The sequence below is a fragment of the Megachile rotundata genome, chromosome 13, assembly GCF_050947335.1.
Source record: "Megachile rotundata isolate GNS110a chromosome 13, iyMegRotu1, whole genome shotgun sequence".
Classification (NCBI taxonomy): domain Eukaryota; kingdom Metazoa; phylum Arthropoda; class Insecta; order Hymenoptera; family Megachilidae; genus Megachile; species Megachile rotundata.
This window is the reverse complement of record NC_134995.1, coordinates 12,224,072-12,246,448: the sequence shown is the minus strand read 5'-3', so window position 1 is coordinate 12,246,448 and position 22,377 is coordinate 12,224,072. Positions and strand designations below refer to the sequence as shown.

The window sequence follows — 22,377 nt, the reverse complement described above, 5'->3', positions numbered from 1 at the left end:
AAATAGCGCAGTGCGAACATAAAATGGCGGAAGATGAAGAGAGCAGAAAATGATACCGAAAAAGTAACTCCATAAAAACAAAAAACAATGTAAATATAAAGTCACAGAAAAATTATATAACAAAAAGTGTGGCAGTAGAAAAATTGTAAGAGAAAAATAGCGCAGTGCGAACATAAAATGGCGGAAGAATAACACAGCAGAAGATGATACCAAAAAAAGTAACTCTACAAAGAAATAGATCAGTGTAAATATAAAGTCACAGAAAAATTATATAACAAAAAGTGTGGCAGTAGAAAAATTGTAAGAGAAAAATAGCGCAGTGCGAACATAAAATGGCGGAAGAAGACCAGAGCAGAAAATGATACCGAAAAAGTAACTCCACAAAGAAATAGAACGGTATAAATATAAAGTCACGGAAAAATTATAAGAAAAAAGTGTACCAGTAAAAAAAATTATAAAAGAGAAGTGCAACAGTAAAAAAATTATAAGGGAAAAGTGCAACAATCAAAAAATTATAAGAGAAAAGTGCACCAGTCAAAAAATAATAAGAGAAAAGTGCACCAGTAAAAAAATTATAAGATAAAAGTGCACCAGTCAAAAAATGACAAGAGAAAAGTGCAACAGTCAAAAAATAATAACAGAAAAGTACACCAGTCAAAAAGTTCTAAAAGAAAAATAGCGGAATAAACATAAAATGGCGAAAGAACAAGACAGCAGTTGTCACCCTGAAAAAATGAGACTAAAGTAGTTCTTGAACAATCAAAATGGATGTAATGATCTGAAATTCCTAACTAGGCGGTTAGTTTTCCGCTTAACCACGTGACACGTCGTTCAACCTCCTTCTGGGACCGGTTTGTACCCTTCGTCATCGAAGAAGCAGTGCTCTGTTTTATGCTCGAATTGCAACTCCGCCTTCTTGCTCGAGGAAACAGTAAAACGAGACAAAGATGCAAATAACTGGATCACTCGAAACATTCGTAAGTGATTGTTCAAAGAACGCAGGAAAATTAGAGGATGATAAGGTGTGGAGCAAAAACTTGTTCTGCTTTCTCGATGTTTCTGCATCTTTACTTTTAACTCTTTCATTAGTCTGTGCATAACTAATGACATAGTTTTCTGGTCGAATATCTTCTGAAGAGTTTTAAGAAGTATTGTAGCTTTGGGAATAAAATACAATCTGAAAAAGAAATATGAAATGAATGAAAAGTAAGAAATGAACAAAGAGTATGAAATAAATTTTTCATCTTCTTATTCTTGTTTTGAGAAGTTCCTTGTAACAAATACAATTGATATATCTCTGGTATGCAGCGTTCCGTCGTGCATAATCTTGATAAACACGCGGCGGTCGTTTGATTTATCCGCCATCGAATAACCCGATCCTCGAAGCGTTTCGATTTTGTTGCATCGCTTTCGAGCTCTTCTAACCTCGTAAAGTTGGATTTTATTATTTTTCCACGAATGTGTGTCGCAGAAAATTTGCTACAGTAAGCTTTGGAAGATGAGTTTGCTACGATCGATGTAACCTAACCTCTTCATTAACACATTTCACTTAATACACAATTTTTTACAATTAAATTTTCACATAATAGTTTTATCAAAATTTACCTTGAAATGAATCTATATATCTTTTATGTGTAAAATATTTTAGTTCGGAAAAAAAATCTTATCTGAATTTTTCTTGTGGACGAAGTCGACCTTTGAACAATTTAAATTGCAAATAATTTAACCTCCTAATCGTTCTGATACATAATTACCTGAAAATGATTGTTAAAATTACTCTAAGTAATTTTCTGAAAAACCTATGACACATTCACACCTTTTGCGACCCAAACCGGTTGCACTTATTTTTCAATTACAGAGAAGAGAAATTACTCTCCACTTGAATAATCATTTAATTAAGCAATCAAAACGATCGAGTGTAGTTATCTAGAAATCGAACAATCTAAAAGAACAGTCAAGAATTTCAAAAAAATAGGAAATTCCAGCACAGGTAAGGTGCGCTGGCGCTACAGATTGTGATCAGAGAAAACATCAATCCCGTATCCTATTTTCTACTTTAAAGCACGTATCGTTTCTAGACAGACCTATTAGCACTCATTCCTCAACATCAGGTTAAGCTCTGGAGACAGTAGTGAAATCTTGTAAATGCTTGTAAATGTATGATACCGGAAAAATAAACCTACATACAATTTACGGCCTTTAAGGATAGTTTGATGTGAGATCAAACATATGTGATACAGGTTTTATTACACGGTTCGCACCAGACAAATCTTAATTGAAATAATATCTCCTGAACACTTTACTGTATCATTTATTGGTAATAAATTTATTTTTAAAGGCAGTGAATGTAGGTTTGGAGAGAGGTCACTGTAAGTGGATTTGAGAAGAATGGAGAGTTCTAGTTAGACAAAGCAGACTTAGAGGACAATCAGGTGGACCTACACATCAAGGTGGACCTACAGATCAAGGTGGACCTAGAGGACTATCAAGTGGACCTAGAGAACAAGGTAGACCTAGAGAACAAGGTAGACCTAGAGAACAAGGTGAACCTAGAGGACCATCAGGTGGACCTAGAGATCAAGGTGGATCTAGAGGACTATCAGGTGGACCTAGAGAACAAGGTGAACCTAGAGAACAAGGTAGACCTAGAGGACCATCAGGTGGACCTAGAGATCAAGGTGGATCTAGAGGACCATCAGGTGGACCCAGAGAACAAGGTGGACCTAGAGGACCATCAGATTGACCTAGAGAACAAGGTGGACCTAGAGGACTATCAGATGGACCTAGAGAACAAGGTGGACCTAGAGGACCACCAGGTGGACCTAGAGAACAAGGTGGACCTAGAGAACAAGGTAGACCTAGAGGACCATCAGGTGGACCTAGAGATCAAGGTGGATCTAGAGAAAAGGTAAACCTAGAGAAGAGTGGACTTAGAAAAGGGTAGACCTAGAAAAAAGGTGGATCTGTGAAAAGAGTGGACCTAGGGAAGAGTAGACTTAGAAAAGGGTGGATCTAGAGAAAAGGTGGACCTAGAGAAGACCTGGACCTAGAAAAGACCTGGATCTAGAAAAGGTGGATCTAGAGAAGACCTGGACCTAGAAAAGATGGACCTAGAGAAGACCTAAACCTAGAAAAGGTGGACCTAGAAAAGATGGACCTAGGGAAGACCTAGAAAAGATGGACCTAGAGAAGACCTGGATCTAGAAAAGGTGGACCTAGAAAAGACCTGGTGCTAGAAAAGGTGGACCTAGAGAAGACCTGAACCTAGAAAAGGTGGACCTAGAAAATGTGAACCTAGGAAAAAGCTACCATTGAAAACTGACCCCAAAATCTAAGTAAATCCAAGAAAACTAAACCTTGAAAAAGTGAACCCGTAAAAGAACCACATACTAAACATACTCACCCAGAAGTAAATTGATAAAAAACATAAACCTAAACTTGAACCAGTTACAAAAACACCTGTCTCCGAAGAAGAACTAGATCTACAAAAATCCCGGACCTAAGTGAAAGGTAGACCCAGAAAAAGCAGCGGCCGATACAATTTTCATAACAGATAAAATCTGAAGGAAAGCACGTCTACTTGAATTTGCATAACAGCAAAGATAGAGTTTCCCAGAAAGAACATTTCCCATGGAATGATTCGAAAAAGCAAGACTTCTTTACATCGTCATAACTACGGATTCCCTGTGCAAAAGGGAAAAGAGAGCTAAGTGATGCTAAATAAAAGAACAACTTCGAAGGCTATAATAAACTGTGGCGCCTTTCACTCGTGGCTGCGAGTCGCATCCAAAAAGTAGACGCAGAAAAAGTTTCGATGACAAGGAGATTAGCGCTCGTTTGCCTCGAAGCTGAAATCCTCGTAACACAGACCTGATCATTCGTTGACCCAGTTCTGGAGTCATCGACAGGATATGAATGTTATTTTCTTGTAAACTACTTCAATTTCGCGATCCACATTCGTTCAAGGAGGTATACTGTGATATTTTATGTTGTAAAGTTTATTAGGTCAATTTGGGTAATTAGCTTTGAACTGTATTTGTACTTACGCGTAAACTTATATATGTTGTCAAGTTTATTAGGTCAATTTGGATAATTAGCTTTGAACTGTATTTGTACTTACGCATAAACTTTTACACGTTAATTTGGATAATTAGCTTTGAACTGTATTTGTACTTACGCATAAACTTTGGATTATTAGCTTTGAAATATATTTGTACTTATGCATAAACTTATACACGTTAATTTGGATAATTAATTTTGAAATATATTTGTACTTATGCATAAACTTATACATGTAATGATACATACAATTTTAAATGTATACACATGTTATACTGTTATACATAGCATAGTATACGTACATATACTTCATACTATCAAATTATTAATACTATAATACTTTACACTAAGCAAGTTATTAAAATTATTAAAAATGACGTGAGATAAAAATCTCAAAATTTGGACTCTTTGAAACGTACAAAAAAGTCTAAAGAATTTCAAGAAAATAGTAACCCAAATTGTACAAAATTAAATTATAAATAAATTAAACTACTATACAGTTTTATTAAATTATAATACTAGAAGTAACATTAATTTTACAAGATGAGTTAAAAGTGTGTATTATGTATGAAAAGTTGAGTAACAGTTACGAACATAACCTCAAAGTGTAGAGTAATTACGTCAACTCCTTGCAATAAGACATCTATGTCTACAAGTAGTATGTGGGTGAGGAAAATTAGTTACATAATTCATGGATCGTGAGGCTGTGGAAGAAACTGATCAATGAATCGAGAAAGTAACAACGCGGAGTGAACCACATCTTTAATATAAACCAATATCAACAACACAGAGAGTAATGTCGAAGTGTTATTATAAGATGTGCAACTAAGAGAACGGAAATGCCGGTGTTTTCATTCGAATCGTTACGGTAGAGTTGTTCTGTTATGTCATGGGTAAGATTTTAGGAATTTGGGGGTTTGGGAAGGTGGGATTTTGGAATTTGGGGAATTTGGAGGAGTTTGGAAATTTGGAAATTTTGGGAATTTGGGGAGGTTTGAAAATTTGGGAATTTTGGGATTTAAGGGGGTTTGGAAATTTGGGAATTTTGGGAATTTGAGAGGTTTGGAAATTTGGGAATTTTGGGAATTTTGGGGGAGTTTGCAAATTTGGGAATTTTGGGATTTAGGGGGGTTTGGAAATTTGGGAATTTTGGGAATTTGAGAGGTTTGGAAATTTGGAAATTTTGAGAATTTGGGGGGGTTTGCAAATTTGGGAATTTGGGGATTTAGGGGGGTTTGGAAATTTGGGAATTTTTGGAATTTGAGAGGTTTGAAAATTTGGGAATTTGGGAATTTAGGGGGGTTTGGAAATTTGGGAATTTTGGGATTTAGGGGGGTTTGGAAATTTGGGAATTTTGGGAATTTGAGAGGTTTGGAAATTTGGAAATTTTGAGAATTTGGGGGGGTTTGCAAATTTGGGAATTTGGGGATTTAGGGGGGTTTGGAAATTTGGGAATTTTTGGAATTTGAGAGGTTTGAAAATTTGGGAATTTGGGAATTTAGGGGGGTTTGGAAATTTGGGAATTTTGGGATTTAGGGGGGTTTGGAAATTTGGGAATTTTGGGAATTTGAGAGGTTTGGAAATTTGTGAATTTTGGGATTTAGGGGGGTTTGGAAATTTGGGAATTTTGGGAATTTTGGGAATTTGAGAGGTTTGAAAATTTGGGAATTTGGGAATTTGAGAGGTTTGAAAATTTGGGAATTTGGGGATTTAGGGGGGTTTGGAATTGTGGAAATTTGGGGAATTTGGAGAAGTTTGCAAATTTGGGAATTTGGGAGAGGTTTGAAAATTTGGGAATTTGGGGGGGTTTGGAAAGCCTACTTCAAGCATCAAACAAAAAAATAGCGAACCACATTTCGCAGACTCATCTACAAGATTCGAAGAACAATAAAATTTCTAATCCAGAATTAGCATAATTTTCGAATTTGTGCACTCTCCACGAATAATTTTATTGTTCCAAGGTAAGCAATTTGTAGAAAACACAAATCAAAGACAAGAAAGAGGATTCGTCGTGTCAAACCACGTTTCTCTTGTTCATGGTCGGTGGCCTCTATCTTTCACTGGGTCAAAGTATCTTTTATATGGAACGACATGTCATTACCCGCTGTGATTCAATGAAATGTCAAATAAAAAAGCAAGAAGGAAGAACGTTTAAATTGATTCCGGTGAAAGTATCGAATTCGTAAAAATGCAGGTATGTCTATCTACTTCGATCAATCAATAGAGTATGATACCGGTTCCATTTTGTTTTTTCGATGCAAGATTTCAAGTTTGAAATTATGCCACTGGAATGAGGTGAAATTGCGCCATACTACAGCTTACTTTGTATATTCAATAAATTATGTATAAAATAACTATTTTACTTATTATCATTTCATGGAGACTTCCTGTGGATTTTTTAGAGATATGTGTGAAGTGGTATGAAATGGAGAAGAAGGTTGCCATTTTGTAATTTGGGAGTTGAGGGAGATAGGAATTTAGGAGATGGGAATTTAGGGAGATAGGGATTTAGGGGGATGGGGATTTAGGGAGATAGGAATTTAGGGAGATAGGGATTTAAGGAGGTGGGGATTTAGGGAGGTAGGGATTTAGGGAGGTGGGGATTTAAGGAGGTGGGGATTTAGGGAGATAGGGATTTAGGGAGATGGGAATTTAGAGAGGTAGGGATTTAGAGAGATAGGGATTTAGGGAGATAGGAATTTAGGGAGATAGGGATTTAAGGAGGTGGGGATTTAGGGAGGTAGGGATTTAGGAAGGTAGGGATTTGGGGAGATAGGGATTTAGGGAGATAGGGATTTAGGGAGATAGGGATTTAGGAAGGTAGGGATTTAGGGAGATAGGGATTTAGAGAGATAGGAATTTAAAGAGATAAGAGTTGAGGAAGATAAGGATTTAGGAAGGTAGGGATTTAGGGAGATATCTACCTTCCTAAATCCCTATCTCCCCAAATCCCTACCTTCCTAAATCCCTATCTCCCCAAATCCCTACCTTCCTAAATCCCTATCTCTCTAAATCCCCATCTCCCTAAATCCCCATCTCCCCAAATCCCTATCTCCCTAAATTCCTATCTCTCTCTATCCCTATCATCCTAAATCCTTATCTTCCTAAATCCCTACCTTCCTAAATTCCTACCTTCCTAAATCCCTATCTCCCTAAATTCCTACCTTCCTAAATCCCTATCTCCCTAAATCCCTACCTTCCTAAATCCCTATCTCCCCAAATCCCCACCTTCCTAAATCCCTATCTCCCTCAATGACTGTTTCCTTGTCTACTGTCTCTTGTTATATCTCCTCTTTGACACAATATTAAAATTAATCCATCAAGTCATCCTTAATCAAGTTCTCTCGTAATGTCCTCAATATTAAATTTCCAATATCAATTTTCAATATCAATTGTATGTATCTTAACCCCAGCAACGATTAATCATAGTACACAGAGTAAAGAAAGTCCCATCTTCTAGCAATGCTGTAATCATTGAATCCACGCATGTGATAGTATATAAATGGTGCCGGAACGAACACCTCGCGACAGTCGCATAATTACAGAAAACGACACCAAAACCCCTCGAAGGTAAATAACGATTAGAAAGCTGAAATCGTAACCCGAGATATAAAATACATAATTACAGTAACTATCTATTAAACAACACGTGCAGGTTGTTACAAATCGAACTGGATCAACCAGCAAAAATTTAGAAAGTTCAATAATTCTGATGGTAAAATCGCGGAAGATGGTGTTCGACCGTTAACAAGGTCAAATCCGTGTACACAGTATTTGCAAGTGTGATTTGACGTCGCCAATCAGTTACACAAAAGGCAAACAATCAGCATATTGATAAAGTTTCTAAATAAACAGTTCGACGAGTCAACTATGTTGCACCCGACGTTTCTCTTCATATTCATTAGAATCAACTCGAAGGTTAATACGAGGCGTTTATTCGAGGATCGGCTTCGATGACGAGCATAATTTTACGTGACATTAATATTAATACGGTGAACGAGTGTTTTGTTAACCGGAAACAGGAACATGGTCTGGTTATTTTAATGAGAAGTTTATTTTAGAATGACACTTGAGATGGGGACTTGAGGAGACACTATGAGTAGACGATGGAGGAGGGATTTAGGTAGACTGGGATGGGGACTTAGGGTGTATTATTGCAAGGGACGAAATAGGGAGATGATAGGTTTAGGCTAGGTAGAGTTAAGGTAGATTGGAGGAGGAATGTGTTGTGAGATGGGGACTTAGGGTTTATTATTCTTCCAAGGTCCAGAATAGCAAAATGGGGACTGAGGTTGTATTACTCTTCCAAGGTCCAAAGTAGCAAATTGGGGACTTAGGGTGTATTATTACTCCAAGGTCCAAAATAGCAAAATGTGGACTTAGGGTGTACTACTCTTCCAAGGTCCAAAATAGCAAAATGGGGACTTAGGGTGTATTACTCTTCCAAGGTCCAAAATAACAAAATGGGGACTTAGGGTGTATTATTACTCCAAGGTCCAAAGTAGCAAAATGGGAACTTAGGGTGTATTACTCTTCCAAGGTCCAAAGTAGCAAGTTGGGGACTTACGGTGTATTACTCTTCCAAGGTCCAAAATAGCAAAATGGGGACTTAGGGTGTATTACTCTTCCAAGGTCCAAAATAACAAAATGGGGACTTAGGGTGTATTATTACTCCAAGGTCCAAAGTAGCAAAATGGGAACTTAGGATGTATTACTCTTCCAAGGTCCAAAGTAGCAAATTGGGGACTTAGGGTGTATTATTACTCCAAGGTCCAAAATAGCATAATGGGGACTTAGGGTGTACTACTCTTCCAAGGTCCAAAGTAGCAAATTGGGGACCTAGGGTGTACTACTCTTCCAAGGTCCAAAATAGCAAAATGGGGACTTAGGCTGTATTACTCTTCCAAGGTCTAAAATAACAAAATGGGGACCTAGGGTGTATTACTCTTCCAAGGTCCAAAATAGCAAAATGGGGACTTAGGGTATATTACTTCACCAAAGTCCAAAATAGCAAAATGGAGACTTGGGGTGTACTACTCTTCCAAGGTTTAAAATAGCAAAATGGGGACCTAGGGTGTATTACTGTTGCAAGGTCCAAAGTAGCAAAATGGGGACTTAGGGTGTATTATTACTCCAACTTCCAAAATAGCAAAATGGGGACTTACGGTGTATTATTACTTCAAGGTCCAAAATAGCAAAATGGGGACTTAGGGTGTATTACTCTTCCAAGGTCCAAAATAGCAATATGGGGACTTAGGGTGTATTACTCTTCCAAGGTCCAAAATAGCAAAATGGGGACTTAGGGTGTATTACTCTTCCAAGGTCCAAAATAGCAATATGGGGACTTAGGGTGTATTACTCTTCCAAGGTCCAAAATAGCAAAATGGGGACTTAGGGTGTATTACTCTTCCAAGGTTCAAAATAGCAATATGGGGACTTAGGGTGTATTACTCTTCCAAGGTCCAAAATAGTAAAATGGGGACTTAAGGTATACTACTCTTCCAAGGTCCAAAATAGCAAAATGGGGACTTGGGGTATATTACTCTTCCAAGGTCCAAAGTAGCAAATTGGGGACTTAGGGTGTATTACTCTTCCAAGGTCCAAAATAGCATAATGGGGTCTTAGGGTGTACTACTCTTCCAAGGTCCTAAATAGCAAAATGGGGACTTAGGGTATATCACTCTTCCAAGGTCCAAAATAGCAAAATGGGGACTTAGGGTATATCACTCTTCCAATGTCCAAAATAGCAAAATAGAGACTCAGTTATGTTACTCTCCCAACGTCCGAAATGCAAGATCGACTTAGTATGTATTATAAACCGAAGAGATAATGACTTAAGGTATTGAATCACATAGACCTATGTGAACATATAATGTAGAACCTCCTCAAAATCAACATCCATAAAAATAACCTAACCACAAAAATCCTTATTACATAACCTAGAATGATCCTATCATGATCCCATAATTCCTGTGACACCAGATGCCATCTCCCGGAGGGTAAAAGCAACGCCCAGGGTTGCAACCCCCAATCCCATCTAGTGGCGACCGTAACAAACAAACGTGAACGATGGCTGCGCACGCGTGTACTTTATCGATAAGACTCCGAGGGTTCTGGCCGAGAGAGGAGAGGGAGGAAGCGATCACAAGAGAAGTGATAGGATGATACCGTGGTTGGAGCAGCTCAGTGGCGAGAAACGAAGCGCCTGAGCGTCCTCTCCCGAGGACCACGCCGGTAGAAATCCTCGAGGAGCGAAAGGACAACGCCTGTCAAGGCTTGCTTGAACTCTTCAAGGTTGTGGTGGGATTCGTGGTCCGGGTGGGAGAGCAGGTGAGACTAGTTTTGCCGGTAGGAGAAGGAACGGGTTAGTAGAATAGAAAGGATCTGCAAGATGCAGACAGGTCGGAGAATCGACATCGAGAAACCTTACTGGGATCAGAGCACCTATCGTGGAAGGGCGTTGCACTTTCTCACCGTCACTAACCCTTTGAATCTGTTTGTTGGGAGCAAACAGCTCGAACTTGCTCGTGACATCGTTACCAAATACAGGTATTTAATTGCTAACTGACGTTTCGAGGTCTGACATAATTTCATTGTGCGAACTGATGACGACTGCTGTCTTTCGATTGTTGCTGTCATTCGATTCGTGTGATCGTGTTTTTTTAATTGATAGAACTGCATATGGATTAAATTTAAGACTCGACATACTATGTGAGCTTGAATTATTCAGTTGTTTTATCACTCCGTCAGTATATTTTTATTTTTGTCATTGAGAATGTCAACTTGTGCTTCAAAATGATCTACAAAGTCAAGAAAAATTTCATCATTCGCCTCTTCAAAATGGAGTAAAATAAATTTTAAATTTGCAACACCTATTGATTCACATTGAACAATTTCGAATATAAGTCTAATAAGAAAGAGACGAGTAACACGTGTCTGATAAGTTTTTCAAACGAATGTACGTCATCGATAATACGTGATTAGAAACATGAATTTTAATCGATGATGTAGGAAAGGAGACAGCCTGCAGCAACTGGGTATCACGGAAGAACAATTATGGAAATACAAATACTTGTACGACAGCGCGTTCCATCCGGATACCGGCGAGAAGATGTTGCTGATCGGACGCATGAGTGCCCAAGTTCCAATGAACATGATGATAACGGGGTGTATGTTAACGTTCTACAAGTATGTATAAACAGTAATAATTAATTGGACCGAAGAAACTGGGACGGTTTATCGTGCGTCGACCTTGAACGGAATATACCGAATAACTGTTAAAGATAAACATAATTCAGACCTTTCACCTCGTTGTTTGGTTTCAAAATCCACGGGTGATTTGTAGCAGTCACGTTTTGTCGTGATTAGATAATAGAAAGTCTGAAGTTTGTTCTATTATTTGATTTAAGACGCAGTTTCTGAGGAAGATATTTTGCACATTTTTTTAGGGAGATAGGGATTTAGGGAGATGGGGATATAGGGAGATAAGGATTTAGGGAGACAGGTATTTAGGGGGACAGGGATTTAGGGAGATAGGGATTTAGGGAGATGGGGATATAGGGAGATAGGGATTTAGGGAGATAGGGATTTAGGGGGACAGGGATTTAGGGAGATAGGGATTTAGGGAGATAGTGATTTAGGGAGATAGGGATTTAAAGAGATAGAGATTTAGGGAGACAAGGATTTAGGAGGACAGGGATTTAGGGAGATAGGGATTGAGAGAGATAGAGATTTAAGGAGACAGGGATTTAGGGAGACAAGGATTTAGAGAGATAGGGATTTAGGAAACAAGGAATTTAGAGAGATAGGGATTTACGGGGACAGAGATTTACAGAGATAGAGATTTAGAGAGATATGGATTTGAGGCTTCAGGGTTTAAAAATTTGGGATTTGAAGGTTCAGATACAATTTTAAAATTCACTACCTTAAGTATTTGGAAATCAGGGATTCGTAGATTTAAATATTTGCACATTCAATAATTTGGGAATTTAGAAAAAGAACTAGTACTCCCAAAAATCTCTACCTCAAAATATTCCAAAACCTTTCTATGCAATATCCCTTTACCAAATTCAGTCCCAACCGAGTTACGCCAATGCATATCCGCACACATCAGTTCGTCATTGAGACATTTAAAATTAAACCAAAACAACGCATCATTTTATTTCTCAGATCAACGGCGCACGTGATAACCTGGCAATGGATTAATCAATCGTTCAACGCCATCGTCAATTACACGAATCGCAGCGGATCGAATCCAGTGCCGATGAATACGATCTTGCAGAGCTATGTGATGGCATCTGGAGGGGCTGTGGCGACAGCCCTAACCTTGAATCACGCTCTCAAAAATGCTCCACCGTTGGTGGGTCGTTTAGTGCCACTCGCTGCTGTGGCAGCCGCCAACTGCGTAAACATTCCCCTCATGAGGATATCCGAACTGAAGAATGGTATTGAGTTGCAGACTGAGGATGGGAAGAGGGTTGGTCACAGCAAACGGGCTGCTAGGAAAGCCATCATCGCTGTGACCTTGTCACGTATACTTATGGCTTCTCCCAGCATGTGTGAGTATTAGTTTTTGTGATCATTGTTTAGTTTTTAGTCCATTCGTCTAATGTCTGGAAAGGTACTTGTGGCATCTCCTCAATTTTCAGAATGTCTTTGAGTTCAAGTACACTTAGTTGCACCTTCATATAGACTGAAAATACAGATTTGTATGTGTTAGGTTATTTGTAAGCCATAAGCTACTCATGTGACCTAATCACCCTATCTACTTAATGCTACACCAAGTATTTCTATCACATATAAAAGTCTAATTTTCTATCTGTGTGTTGCAGTGCTAGCACCAATAATTATGAACTTCATGGACCGACGACAACTGCTCCGTAACGCAAAATGGGCAGTGACACCCATACAAGTTTTGATTTGTGGTATCTGTCTAACATTCGCAACCCCTCTCTGCTGTGCTCTGTTTCATCAGCGAGTACCCATCTCGGTAGACGAACTGGAACCACAAGTACAGAAAGAAGTGCTTTCGCATGACAGCAACTTAAAAATTGTGTACTATAACAAAGGTCTCTAAACCGACAAGACTGTATTGGAAAAATGATAAATCAAGGAAACGTGCCGCAAGACGTGATACAGATGAAGTTAGCCAATATTATTTCTCGATTTGAGAGAAATGAAATGTACACTCAGGTGCAATTTAGGCTGCCTGGTGACTGGTCTTGGGACTAACTCTGAGAGAAACCTGTGCAAGAATGACCTATGGATCTTAGTATAAGTAGCTCTGAAAGCCTAAAGAGAATCTTAGGAAACCTATTAACCAGTCCAATGATCCAGGGAGAATCCTAGGGAGGAACCAGTCCAAAGATGATCCTAGGATCCTGAAAGACAGAAAGAATTAGCTCTATGAAACTAAGGGAGAACCTTGTAATCAGAAGATCTAGAAAAACCTAGGAATCTGAGCTAGAAAAAACTCCAGAACCTAGGGTCTTTTCGTCCACACTTCCTGTAACAAAGGAAAACCTAAGTTGCACATAACTGTACCATATCCCCATGTGTTCTCATTTGCAAGACCATCCAAGGATCAATAACAAAGACAATAAAAACAGTACAATAAATGAAGATTTATTGAGTACAAATTTATACATTTAGTTCTTAATCATTCAAGTCTCCTAGATTTAAGTTGAGTTTTACCTCACCATGATCCTGAGGATTGTGAATCCTTTGAACTGGTTTTGGAGGTTTAATTTTGCGACCGTGTCGACCATCTTTCCTGTGCCAGAGACCGCTTCTAGGTCTATTACCAAGTTCCCTATTCTTTTGTGCGCTGCCTATTGGTGTTGATCCGTGTTTTACGTTCGATAATCTACCGACCGTCGCCATACACGACTCGTGTAAACTGAACTCCCTCTTACTCGGCATTTTCACTACCACACGATCGTCTCCGTCATATTTCTTTATTATGCCACAGGTTCCAGCAGCATGGATAAGAAAGCCACCTAAGCCTGGATATTTTTCTACGCAATTAACTACAGTGCCGAGAGGCATTGCTTTCAGTGGATAACAGTCTCCTTCGTTGGGTCTGATAGGATTTACAGGTATGCCCCAATGGGTACGAATTATGTCGCCAACTTTCATGTTCTCTGTGGCAAGAATATAGTGCAGGTCCTTTCCACTTCCGATCAAAGCGACAAATGATGTCCTGCATCCATCTTTGAATATTTCTAAGACCTTATGTTCGCGTGGTGGTTCATTCAAATCAGAGGGTCCTTCTCTGACCCATTTGATCCAATGGTACTTGTGCTTGATCCCTCCTCCAATACCTTTTACTACGATCCTTCCTGTTTAAACAATAAATTTCATAAATTTGGATAGATTTGCAATGCGTGAAGTGATTGTCTAGTAACTTTTACTCTGTCAACTGCAGATAATCTCGTAATACTAGAGTTCTCAATCTTTACTTAATTAGAAACTCTTTTAGATAACCACAAGTAGTTACACTTGGTATTTGAGGTTATGAGTAATAACAACAATGTAGTACTGTGAAAACTATATATATGATTTAGGAAAGCTACTATTTAATGAGATTTTTAAGGATTACAACGTGTTAACATGTTGACAGAGTGAATACATACCTGTAACAGGATCTCTGCCTCCCAAATTCGTAACTTGTAAAGGTTCAACAGTGTATTCATCTTTGAAATGAACAATTCTCCGGAAAGATTTTCCGTTTTTGCCGGGTTCTGGAAGTTTCACGAGATTCCATCGATATCTCTTCGGCTGCACTTGGCACAATACTTTTGTTTTATTACAAATTTCTGTAATTTCTTTCCCAAAAACACGACCTATCAACGAAATAGCAGACATCTTGTCGCAGAACTAAGAGTGCTGCCCTCTGAGCAACTATTTTGAGTCTCATAGGAGTCGCCAGATGTCGCTACGAATGTTTTCAGTAGCATAGTGGTTTCGGTTTTGAAACGATAGTTTGTGCGGGATAGTAATTAATCTTGAAAGTGGATTTTTGAGTTTTTTGAAGTGAGTTAATTGGTATTTAATGTAATACTAGTGCTACTGGAACTTTTGAATTAATTCCTCGAGTCAACTATTATTGCAGCTGATAAAACAACCTGCAAATGGTTCTGTCAATCACGACACGATCGATCATCGATTTCCATCATGGCTACCTATACGTAAGTAATTATTTATATTCGAAAATTAAAATAAAATCTTTATAGTAATCGTACAGTAAATTCACTTACCGTACTTTTAAGTTCAAAGGCGAAATAATTTGAATATTTCTGAAATTAATTACTGAATTCTAGATTTCTTTTACTGCATCACTTACGAATTAGAGTACTTTCTTCTCTAAAGAAGTATAACTGTAGACTGTTTTAAATATTATAACCTATGTTTTATAAATTATTTTCAAAGGGCAGTTTTGTATAAATCTTAGATTTCTTTCTGTAACGAAAAGTTAATGAATTTGATAGTCAATCGCATTTCATAAGACAACTATAAACAAGAAAACGGCAGTTGTGTTTCACCAGATACGTCAGCGAATCCATTATATTTATACGAAAGATAAAACACCGTTATCGGAAATCAATAAATTATTTTCCGTGCTGACGAGCAATACACCGTCGTTTCATGCTAAATTTTCGTCGGCGCATAAATATAAAATGCATTATCGCGGACAATCGCGTTAAATCTCCCTCGTGCCCGCGAAAAATGCGAGTAGCCAGCCGTTAAATAACGATTCGCGCGTACGAGGTAAAATGGCGGGAAATACAAACGTGCGCCCTCATGTTCAAACTTATTCTATACAAACAAACGTTACCAACGAAACTATTATTAATTTATATTTATATTAATTTATATAAAAATAAGGATGGATATAATAGTACGGATGTAAGTAATTGTTAATTAATTAAAATATTGAATTTAAATGCTCCATGTACTCAGAACAATAAACTGGGAACTCCTGTTCAAATATTCAATATCATTAAATTATATTATTAATTATTTAGGTAACAGTCAAGTAAATATGTGTTTTTAACGTATATTTGATGACTAAATTTGTTTGATGAAATAAGTCATATCATACGTTTCGCATTGTCTCGCGTTATATCACATATATCGACAAGTAGAATTGTCTCGCGTTATATCACGTATTTACTCTTTACTGTTTATAACACCGTCGTATAATCCACAAATTAACTCCCCGCATTGTACAACCTTACATTACACAGTGGCCAATTGTACACGCCTGCATTGTAGCCTCGCTACATGGTTTCACTACTCCATTGTAATTCCGAATGAAGATCAAGTATATCGCCTATACCAGCTTAACGTCTACATTTATTCCTCCATCAAATCAGAAAAAAGTATGTTACATTCTCATGAAGGAAAGTTCCCATCCAAAAAAGCGATCCTTTTAAGCGGCTGCACGCTTAATCGCGCCTGAATAATTCTCGTGCTGTTAATCGTATCCCCGACAGTAGGCTTTTTGAAATAATAATAGCGAGTAAACGGTCGTGTAAGTTGTCGGCTCAAAGAAGGTCGCGGAGTAAGAACGTGCGCGGGTTACGATCCTTCTTCGTGACGAGGGTTGAAACGGCGCCGAGGAAGCGTAGGACGGTTCCGAGGGGCGGGACGCGGCGGGAAAACGCTTAATTGGCCTGGGGTAATTATTTTATTAAGTGAGAAGATGGCGGATGGAATGCTAAGAGAGAGCATGCTGGTGCGGTCTGGCGGGTAGGCCGACGACGATGGCCGGGATGGGGTAGATGGCGGAGGAGGGTGCGAAGGGAGGAGTCGAGCAGTGGCGGCGGCAGGTGACGGTGCGGAGAGCGTTTAAAATACCTACGTACCGCGAACGGGAATACCACGGAGGCAGTTTTCCGTGTATACGAGCAGCGACCGCCGCAACTTTCCAGCGTGTGTGTGGCTCTCGCGTGATTCTCTCGTCGTCGCGTACGTTCATGCGCGTTACCGGCGACGGAAAAGCCGCGAGAAAGCTTTCCGCGGGAAACCGAGGGACAGAGAAAGAGGGAATCAAGGGGTGAGTCGAGGGGTGGTGCTTGCGCGCGCGTTCAATTCTATGCTGCCCACCAAGGAGGAACTCTACAGGGTGTCACACTCTTCTGCGACAATCATTAACACTCCTGTATGAATAGTTCTAGTCTCACTTTTACAAAATTTCAACCGGGATTACTAAAAGAATATTTCATTATCTACTTTGCCTTGCAAGGGGAAAAATCAAGAGACAAAATGTCTTCTTCGTTAGGCGAACTTCGTGATTTTATATGTCAGACAGATATCTTACATTGATATTAACAGTTCATGAAGGATTGATGGTTCTTGTTCATGAACATATAATAATGCATTAACAAACTTATGCACATATAAGCAGAAACGTGATGCATGAAAGTTAAAACTGCAGTGTCACAAGTATCTCATTTTGTAGTAGTTTCATGTCACAAGTACTTGTGCAGAGAATACAGAACAGAATAGCAAGTTCTCTTTATACGGAAAACTAGCAAATAACAAAGAGATTTTTCTGATGAACCTCCTTGGACATGTAACTTATCAAGATGCATCTGAACATAGGAAAGTTCTAATACATCAAGCTTATTACATGTAATCATAATGAAAATGGTGTCCGAATTGCAGAGACACAGTGTATTAGTCGGTGGAGGGGTAGATCGCGGAGGGGGTACGGGCAAGAGTAGTCGAGCGGCAAATTGTCCGCCATCTTACCCACCTTATACCTTATCTCACACCCTTACCGTAACCACCCTTATCCTCCTTCTTTCGTGGTCTCCTCCTCCAGCCGGTTCTTCTCATCCTACGCACCTCGCCACCCACTTTCTACCCCTCCCTCCATCTTCCTCGCTTTCTCTGACGTTCCACCCTCTCCGCCTCGAAAGCTTTAGATTACCTACCCCTTATAAGCGCTCGTGTTGCCCATTTATTACCACGACTCTCGCGACTACGAGACCACCACCTCCCTTCTTTTTCCTTTCTTTACCCTCTGGCTGCTTCGTTCCTTCGTTCGCACCCTACCGCGTTGTTCGTTTATTTCCACCTTTCTTACGTCAAGCCGCGGTTCTCGTTACACTTAACGCTTTCCGCGTTATATACGCGTGCTGCCGCGGCCAAGTCGGCTAACACGATTAGGCGAATTTGCTGCAAACCGACTTCGACCGTCCAGGTTTCGTACGAAGTATCTTCTTCTTCCTTCTACAATTGTTTGTACGCTGTCTTTAATCTACGCTTTTGGACAATTTTTCAATCTTTATCTCACTATATATTGCTGTCTAAAGAGATGGCTTAAATGAATGACTATCCTAAATTAGTAGGTGGTTCGATTAAATGGCTGTCTCAATTATTAGACGGTTTAAATAACTATCACTTTGAATAACAATTTAAGTCAGCACATTTAATAAGATTGAAAGTTTGTTTGCATATTATACTCCAACAGAGAGTACACTCTTCCATTTGCGTTACCTATAAGGTGTGATAAAGGGTTTCAAACGAACCATCATGAAAAAGGTCCACATCCAAAGAGTGGCGCCAATCAGCCACAAAAGAAATGAGCCGTTTAAAATTCAGCTACAGCAAATGAAATTAAGAACATCATCCAAATTCTACATAAAAAAAATAAGGGAAAGTTTTTCTGCAAGCGTGGTTTAGTTAGAAGAGCAAATAAGAAAATGTTGATAGAGTTAGAGGTATGAAAATGTCTGGCAAATGCAGCAGGAATGTTCGAGTTATAAACACGTAGTTTGGAACAGATCGTTAAGGGATGATCCGTTGGAGGACGAAGAGGAAAGTTTCCGTTTATCGGCTTGACGCGAGCTACCTACCGTCAGAGACACTTCTCAATATTAGTCACGCGAGGAAAGTTTCGAGGGGGTGGTGAAAAAAAGCCCTGAGGAGAGTTACCGGGAAAAAAAAGGAACGATGGTCTCGGTCGATGAAACGTTTCCGTAGGGACGAGTTGCGGATGAACTGAGCGCGTTGAAAAAGAACGAAGAAAATAGCGGTCGGTCGGAGAGAGACGGTTGGAAAAATAAAAAGTAAAACGTAGGAAAAAAAGAAAGCCGAGGCACGGTGAGGGGTTGAAAAGTGCGAGGCGCGGAGATGGCATTTCGCATCGTAAAGTTTTGCGAGCGACCGCGGAACAGAGAGGGAAAGACGCGAGCGAATAAAACAGAGAGACAGAGGAGGACCAAAAGGACCCGATATAGAGAAGCAAAGCGATAAAGAGAGAACCAACCACCGTTGACGAGTGGTTGCTTCGGACCTGTTCTCGTTCGTTTCCTCTCAATTCGTCGAGCGGAGAAGAGCTATCCGGTTCGTGGAGGAGCCGGCAGGAGGAGAGAATCGAGTTTGATCGGGGAGGATGAGGGTGCGAGGAGAGAAACACCGGGAGACAAAGAGGGACGGAGATAAAGGCGGGAAGGGAGCGCAGGCATCATAGGTTCGCGATGGAAACGCGAATTGGCGAAAGAAAGACGGGAACAGGGAGAGAACGGTAGGATGAGAGGATTGCCAGGAGGAGGTGAGGAGTCAGGAGGATGCGGTCGAAGGAGGGTGCAAATAATAACAATAATCATATTTCCCGGCAACATGGCCGCTGAAAGAGGGTGGCCGCGCAGCCTGGGACGCGTAGGAGGGAAAACGAGGTAGGGGTGAGGCAGCCAGCCAGCCAGGGAGGGTTATCATAATATTACAAACCACCGCCGCAGGGATGTATCTATACAACCCCTCGCCCTCGCCGTCAACCCTCTCTCTCCTTCTTTCCTCTACTCTGTTCTTCTCGAACGTATCTTGCCTCATCCTCCAGGATCTGCTTGTTCCACTCGGCCTCACACGGAGATTCACCTACACGGGATAGTCCTTGTGCACGATTCGCGCGAATCGTCGGATCCGACAATTGTCGCGTTATACACCCTCACACCCCCTTGACTGCATCAGCTCGTTCTCCGCCTGCCTCGTTCCCTGAATACGATCCCGTAGAAAATCTACATCCGCGAGACATGATCAGCCTTTAGTTTCCACGCCCAATGCCGGCTCTCGTTTCGACGGAGAGATATTCGCTTGACGAAACACCTCCGCCACCCTCTGGCGAACCTCGAATACGTTCCAGAAAAATAATTACCTATAAATCCAACGCGACGGAATTCAATGCTTTTCCGCCGTTTCTCTCGTCACTCAGGGAGTCCATATTTTTTTTTTTTATACAACGCAAGGCATTGTCCGCCATCGACCGTAATTGTCTTTCACCCGCGTTTGTCTTTGATCAGACAACCGAATTACCAATATTTTTGCTACTCTGGCTGATGCATTCTAAAGGTTTTACTTCGCGTTAATATTTTCGATAATTATTTAAATTACGTATTTTTAGGGAGGTTGGTTTTATGTAGTCTGTACAGATACTTTTATCTTTGTTTCAACGTTTTGTTATTTAATATTGAGTTCCAGGGTTTGTCATTTTATAGGTGTGCAATTTTTTGTGTTTCTATATTCTTATGTCTTTATGTCTTTAGATGTCTACATATATTTTGATGTATATGTCTATACTCCTGTTTCTTCAGACATCATCCATTGTCTACTACCAATGTACCTACCAATGTACCTAAAAATCTAATACCAATGTACCGATCAATATACCTAAAACTCTACTACCAATATACCTATCAAGGTACATAAAAATCTACTACCAATGCATCTACCAATGTACCCAATAATCGACTACCAGTATGCCTACCAATGTACCTAACAGTCTACTACCAATGTACCTACCAATGTATCCAATAATGTACTACCAGTGTACCTACCAATGTACCTAACAATCTACTACCAATGTACCTAAAAATCTACTACCAATGCACCTACCAATGTATCTACCACTGTACCTAAAAATCTACTACCAATGTATCTACCAATGTACCCAATAATCTACTACCAGTGTGCCTACCAATGTGCCTAACAATCTACTACCAATGTACCTAAAAATCTACTCTACCAATGTATCTACCAATGTATCCAATAATGTACTACCAGTGTACCTACCAATGTACCTAACAATCTACTACCAATGTACCTAAAGTCTACTACCAATGCACCTACCAATGTATCTACCACTGTACCTAAAAATCTACTACCAATGTATCTACCAATGTACCCAATAATCTACTACCAGTGTGCCTACCAATGTGCCTAACAATCTACTATCAATGTACCTGAAAATCTACTCTACCAATGTATCTACCAATGTATCCAACAATCTACTACCAGTGTACCTACCAATGTACCTAACAATCTACTACCAATGTACCTAAAGTCTACTACCAATGCACCTACCAATGTATCTACCACTGTATCTAAAAATCTAATACCAATGCACCTATCAGTGTACCTAAAAATCTACTACCAATTTTACCTAGAAATAAACCCAAAAAAGTAATGACTGAGGATGATATAATGAAGCAAAATAGTAAACCATAAAATATCGAAATTTGACGATGAAAAGCTCCTGCGGAAATAATTGCGTGTTCGAGCGATTTGCTTGTTCTCGCAGCGGGCCATGATACGCGTGATAGCAGCATAAATAGAGCGTTACTTTCGCAATTTGAAACGGCACGCTTCGTAATTAGAATAATATCGCCGCACACGCGAGACTCGTAATTTCCGTAACGCGGCTCACTCGAGCGTCGGCGTAGTCGGTAAACGACATAATTATCGCTGAATGAGCTCGCGTATCGCACGGCCTCCTACCGCCTAGCAGAATTACTTCGCAACACCTAGTTTTCCGCTCGGAAGTGTTTGCAATTTGGTTTTCGCGGCCGCACCGTCGACGAACAAAATAATCCCGTTTGTTCACGGACATCTTCTGATAGCGCGAAGCTGTTATAAAAAAATAACGAAAAAGGGGACGCGCGGAAAAGTCAACGAACCGAGAGGTTAAAACATCTGGATGAAATTAAGTCGACAGACAAACTGTCTGCTTCTCGCCTCCTGAAAGATGTTTTCCGAGGAATCCTTCGGCTCACTGACAAACCGACGCATCGGGGATTAAGCGACCCATTAAATCTGGAAATCGACTGTCGCTCGATTACGATACGAAGCGAACTTGGACTCCATTTGCAACATTTTATCTCTTCAAAGACACCCATTTGATTAGTCCTTGAAAACTCTTGTAAAATCTGCACCACAACATGTGAGTACAACTGTAGAATCAGAAGATGTAATATGCTGCAACAACCTCTTCAATCCAAAATTACGATTATGAGAGTTTAATGTGTTCCTTAT

At 39.7% G+C, this 22,377-nt stretch overlaps 2 protein-coding genes and 1 long non-coding RNA gene across 3 annotated transcripts; 2 read left to right on the top strand and 1 right to left on the bottom strand.

The window, feature by feature from the left end:
- Nucleotides 1–1,377: 1,377 nt before the first annotated feature.
- On the top strand, nucleotides 1,378–2,439 carry LOC143265655 (uncharacterized). The gene is made up of 3 exons (XR_013040318.1): nucleotides 1,378–1,990; nucleotides 2,079–2,240; nucleotides 2,339–2,439. It is a non-coding gene; the product is annotated as an uncharacterized LOC143265655 (long non-coding RNA).
- Nucleotides 2,440–10,195: 7,756 nt separating this feature from the next.
- Nucleotides 10,196–13,701, top strand: Sfxn1-3 (Sideroflexin-1-3). The gene is made up of 4 exons (XM_003705465.3): nucleotides 10,196–10,608; nucleotides 11,071–11,247; nucleotides 12,229–12,617; nucleotides 12,891–13,701. Exons 1-4 carry the CDS (start codon nucleotides 10,451–10,453, stop codon nucleotides 13,133–13,135), a joined length of 969 nt encoding a protein of 322 aa, XP_003705513.1. The 5' UTR covers nucleotides 10,196–10,450; the 3' UTR covers nucleotides 13,136–13,701.
- On the bottom strand, nucleotides 13,663–14,952 carry mRpL2 (mitochondrial ribosomal protein L2). Its single transcript, XM_012290403.2, has 2 exons — nucleotides 14,694–14,952; nucleotides 13,663–14,399 (listed from the first exon to the last, which is right to left on the bottom strand). The coding sequence occupies exons 1-2, from the start codon at nucleotides 14,923–14,925 to the stop codon at nucleotides 13,714–13,716; spliced, it is 918 nt and encodes a 305-aa protein (XP_012145793.2). The 5' UTR covers nucleotides 14,926–14,952; the 3' UTR covers nucleotides 13,663–13,713.
- Nucleotides 14,953–22,377: the final 7,425 nt, after the last annotated feature.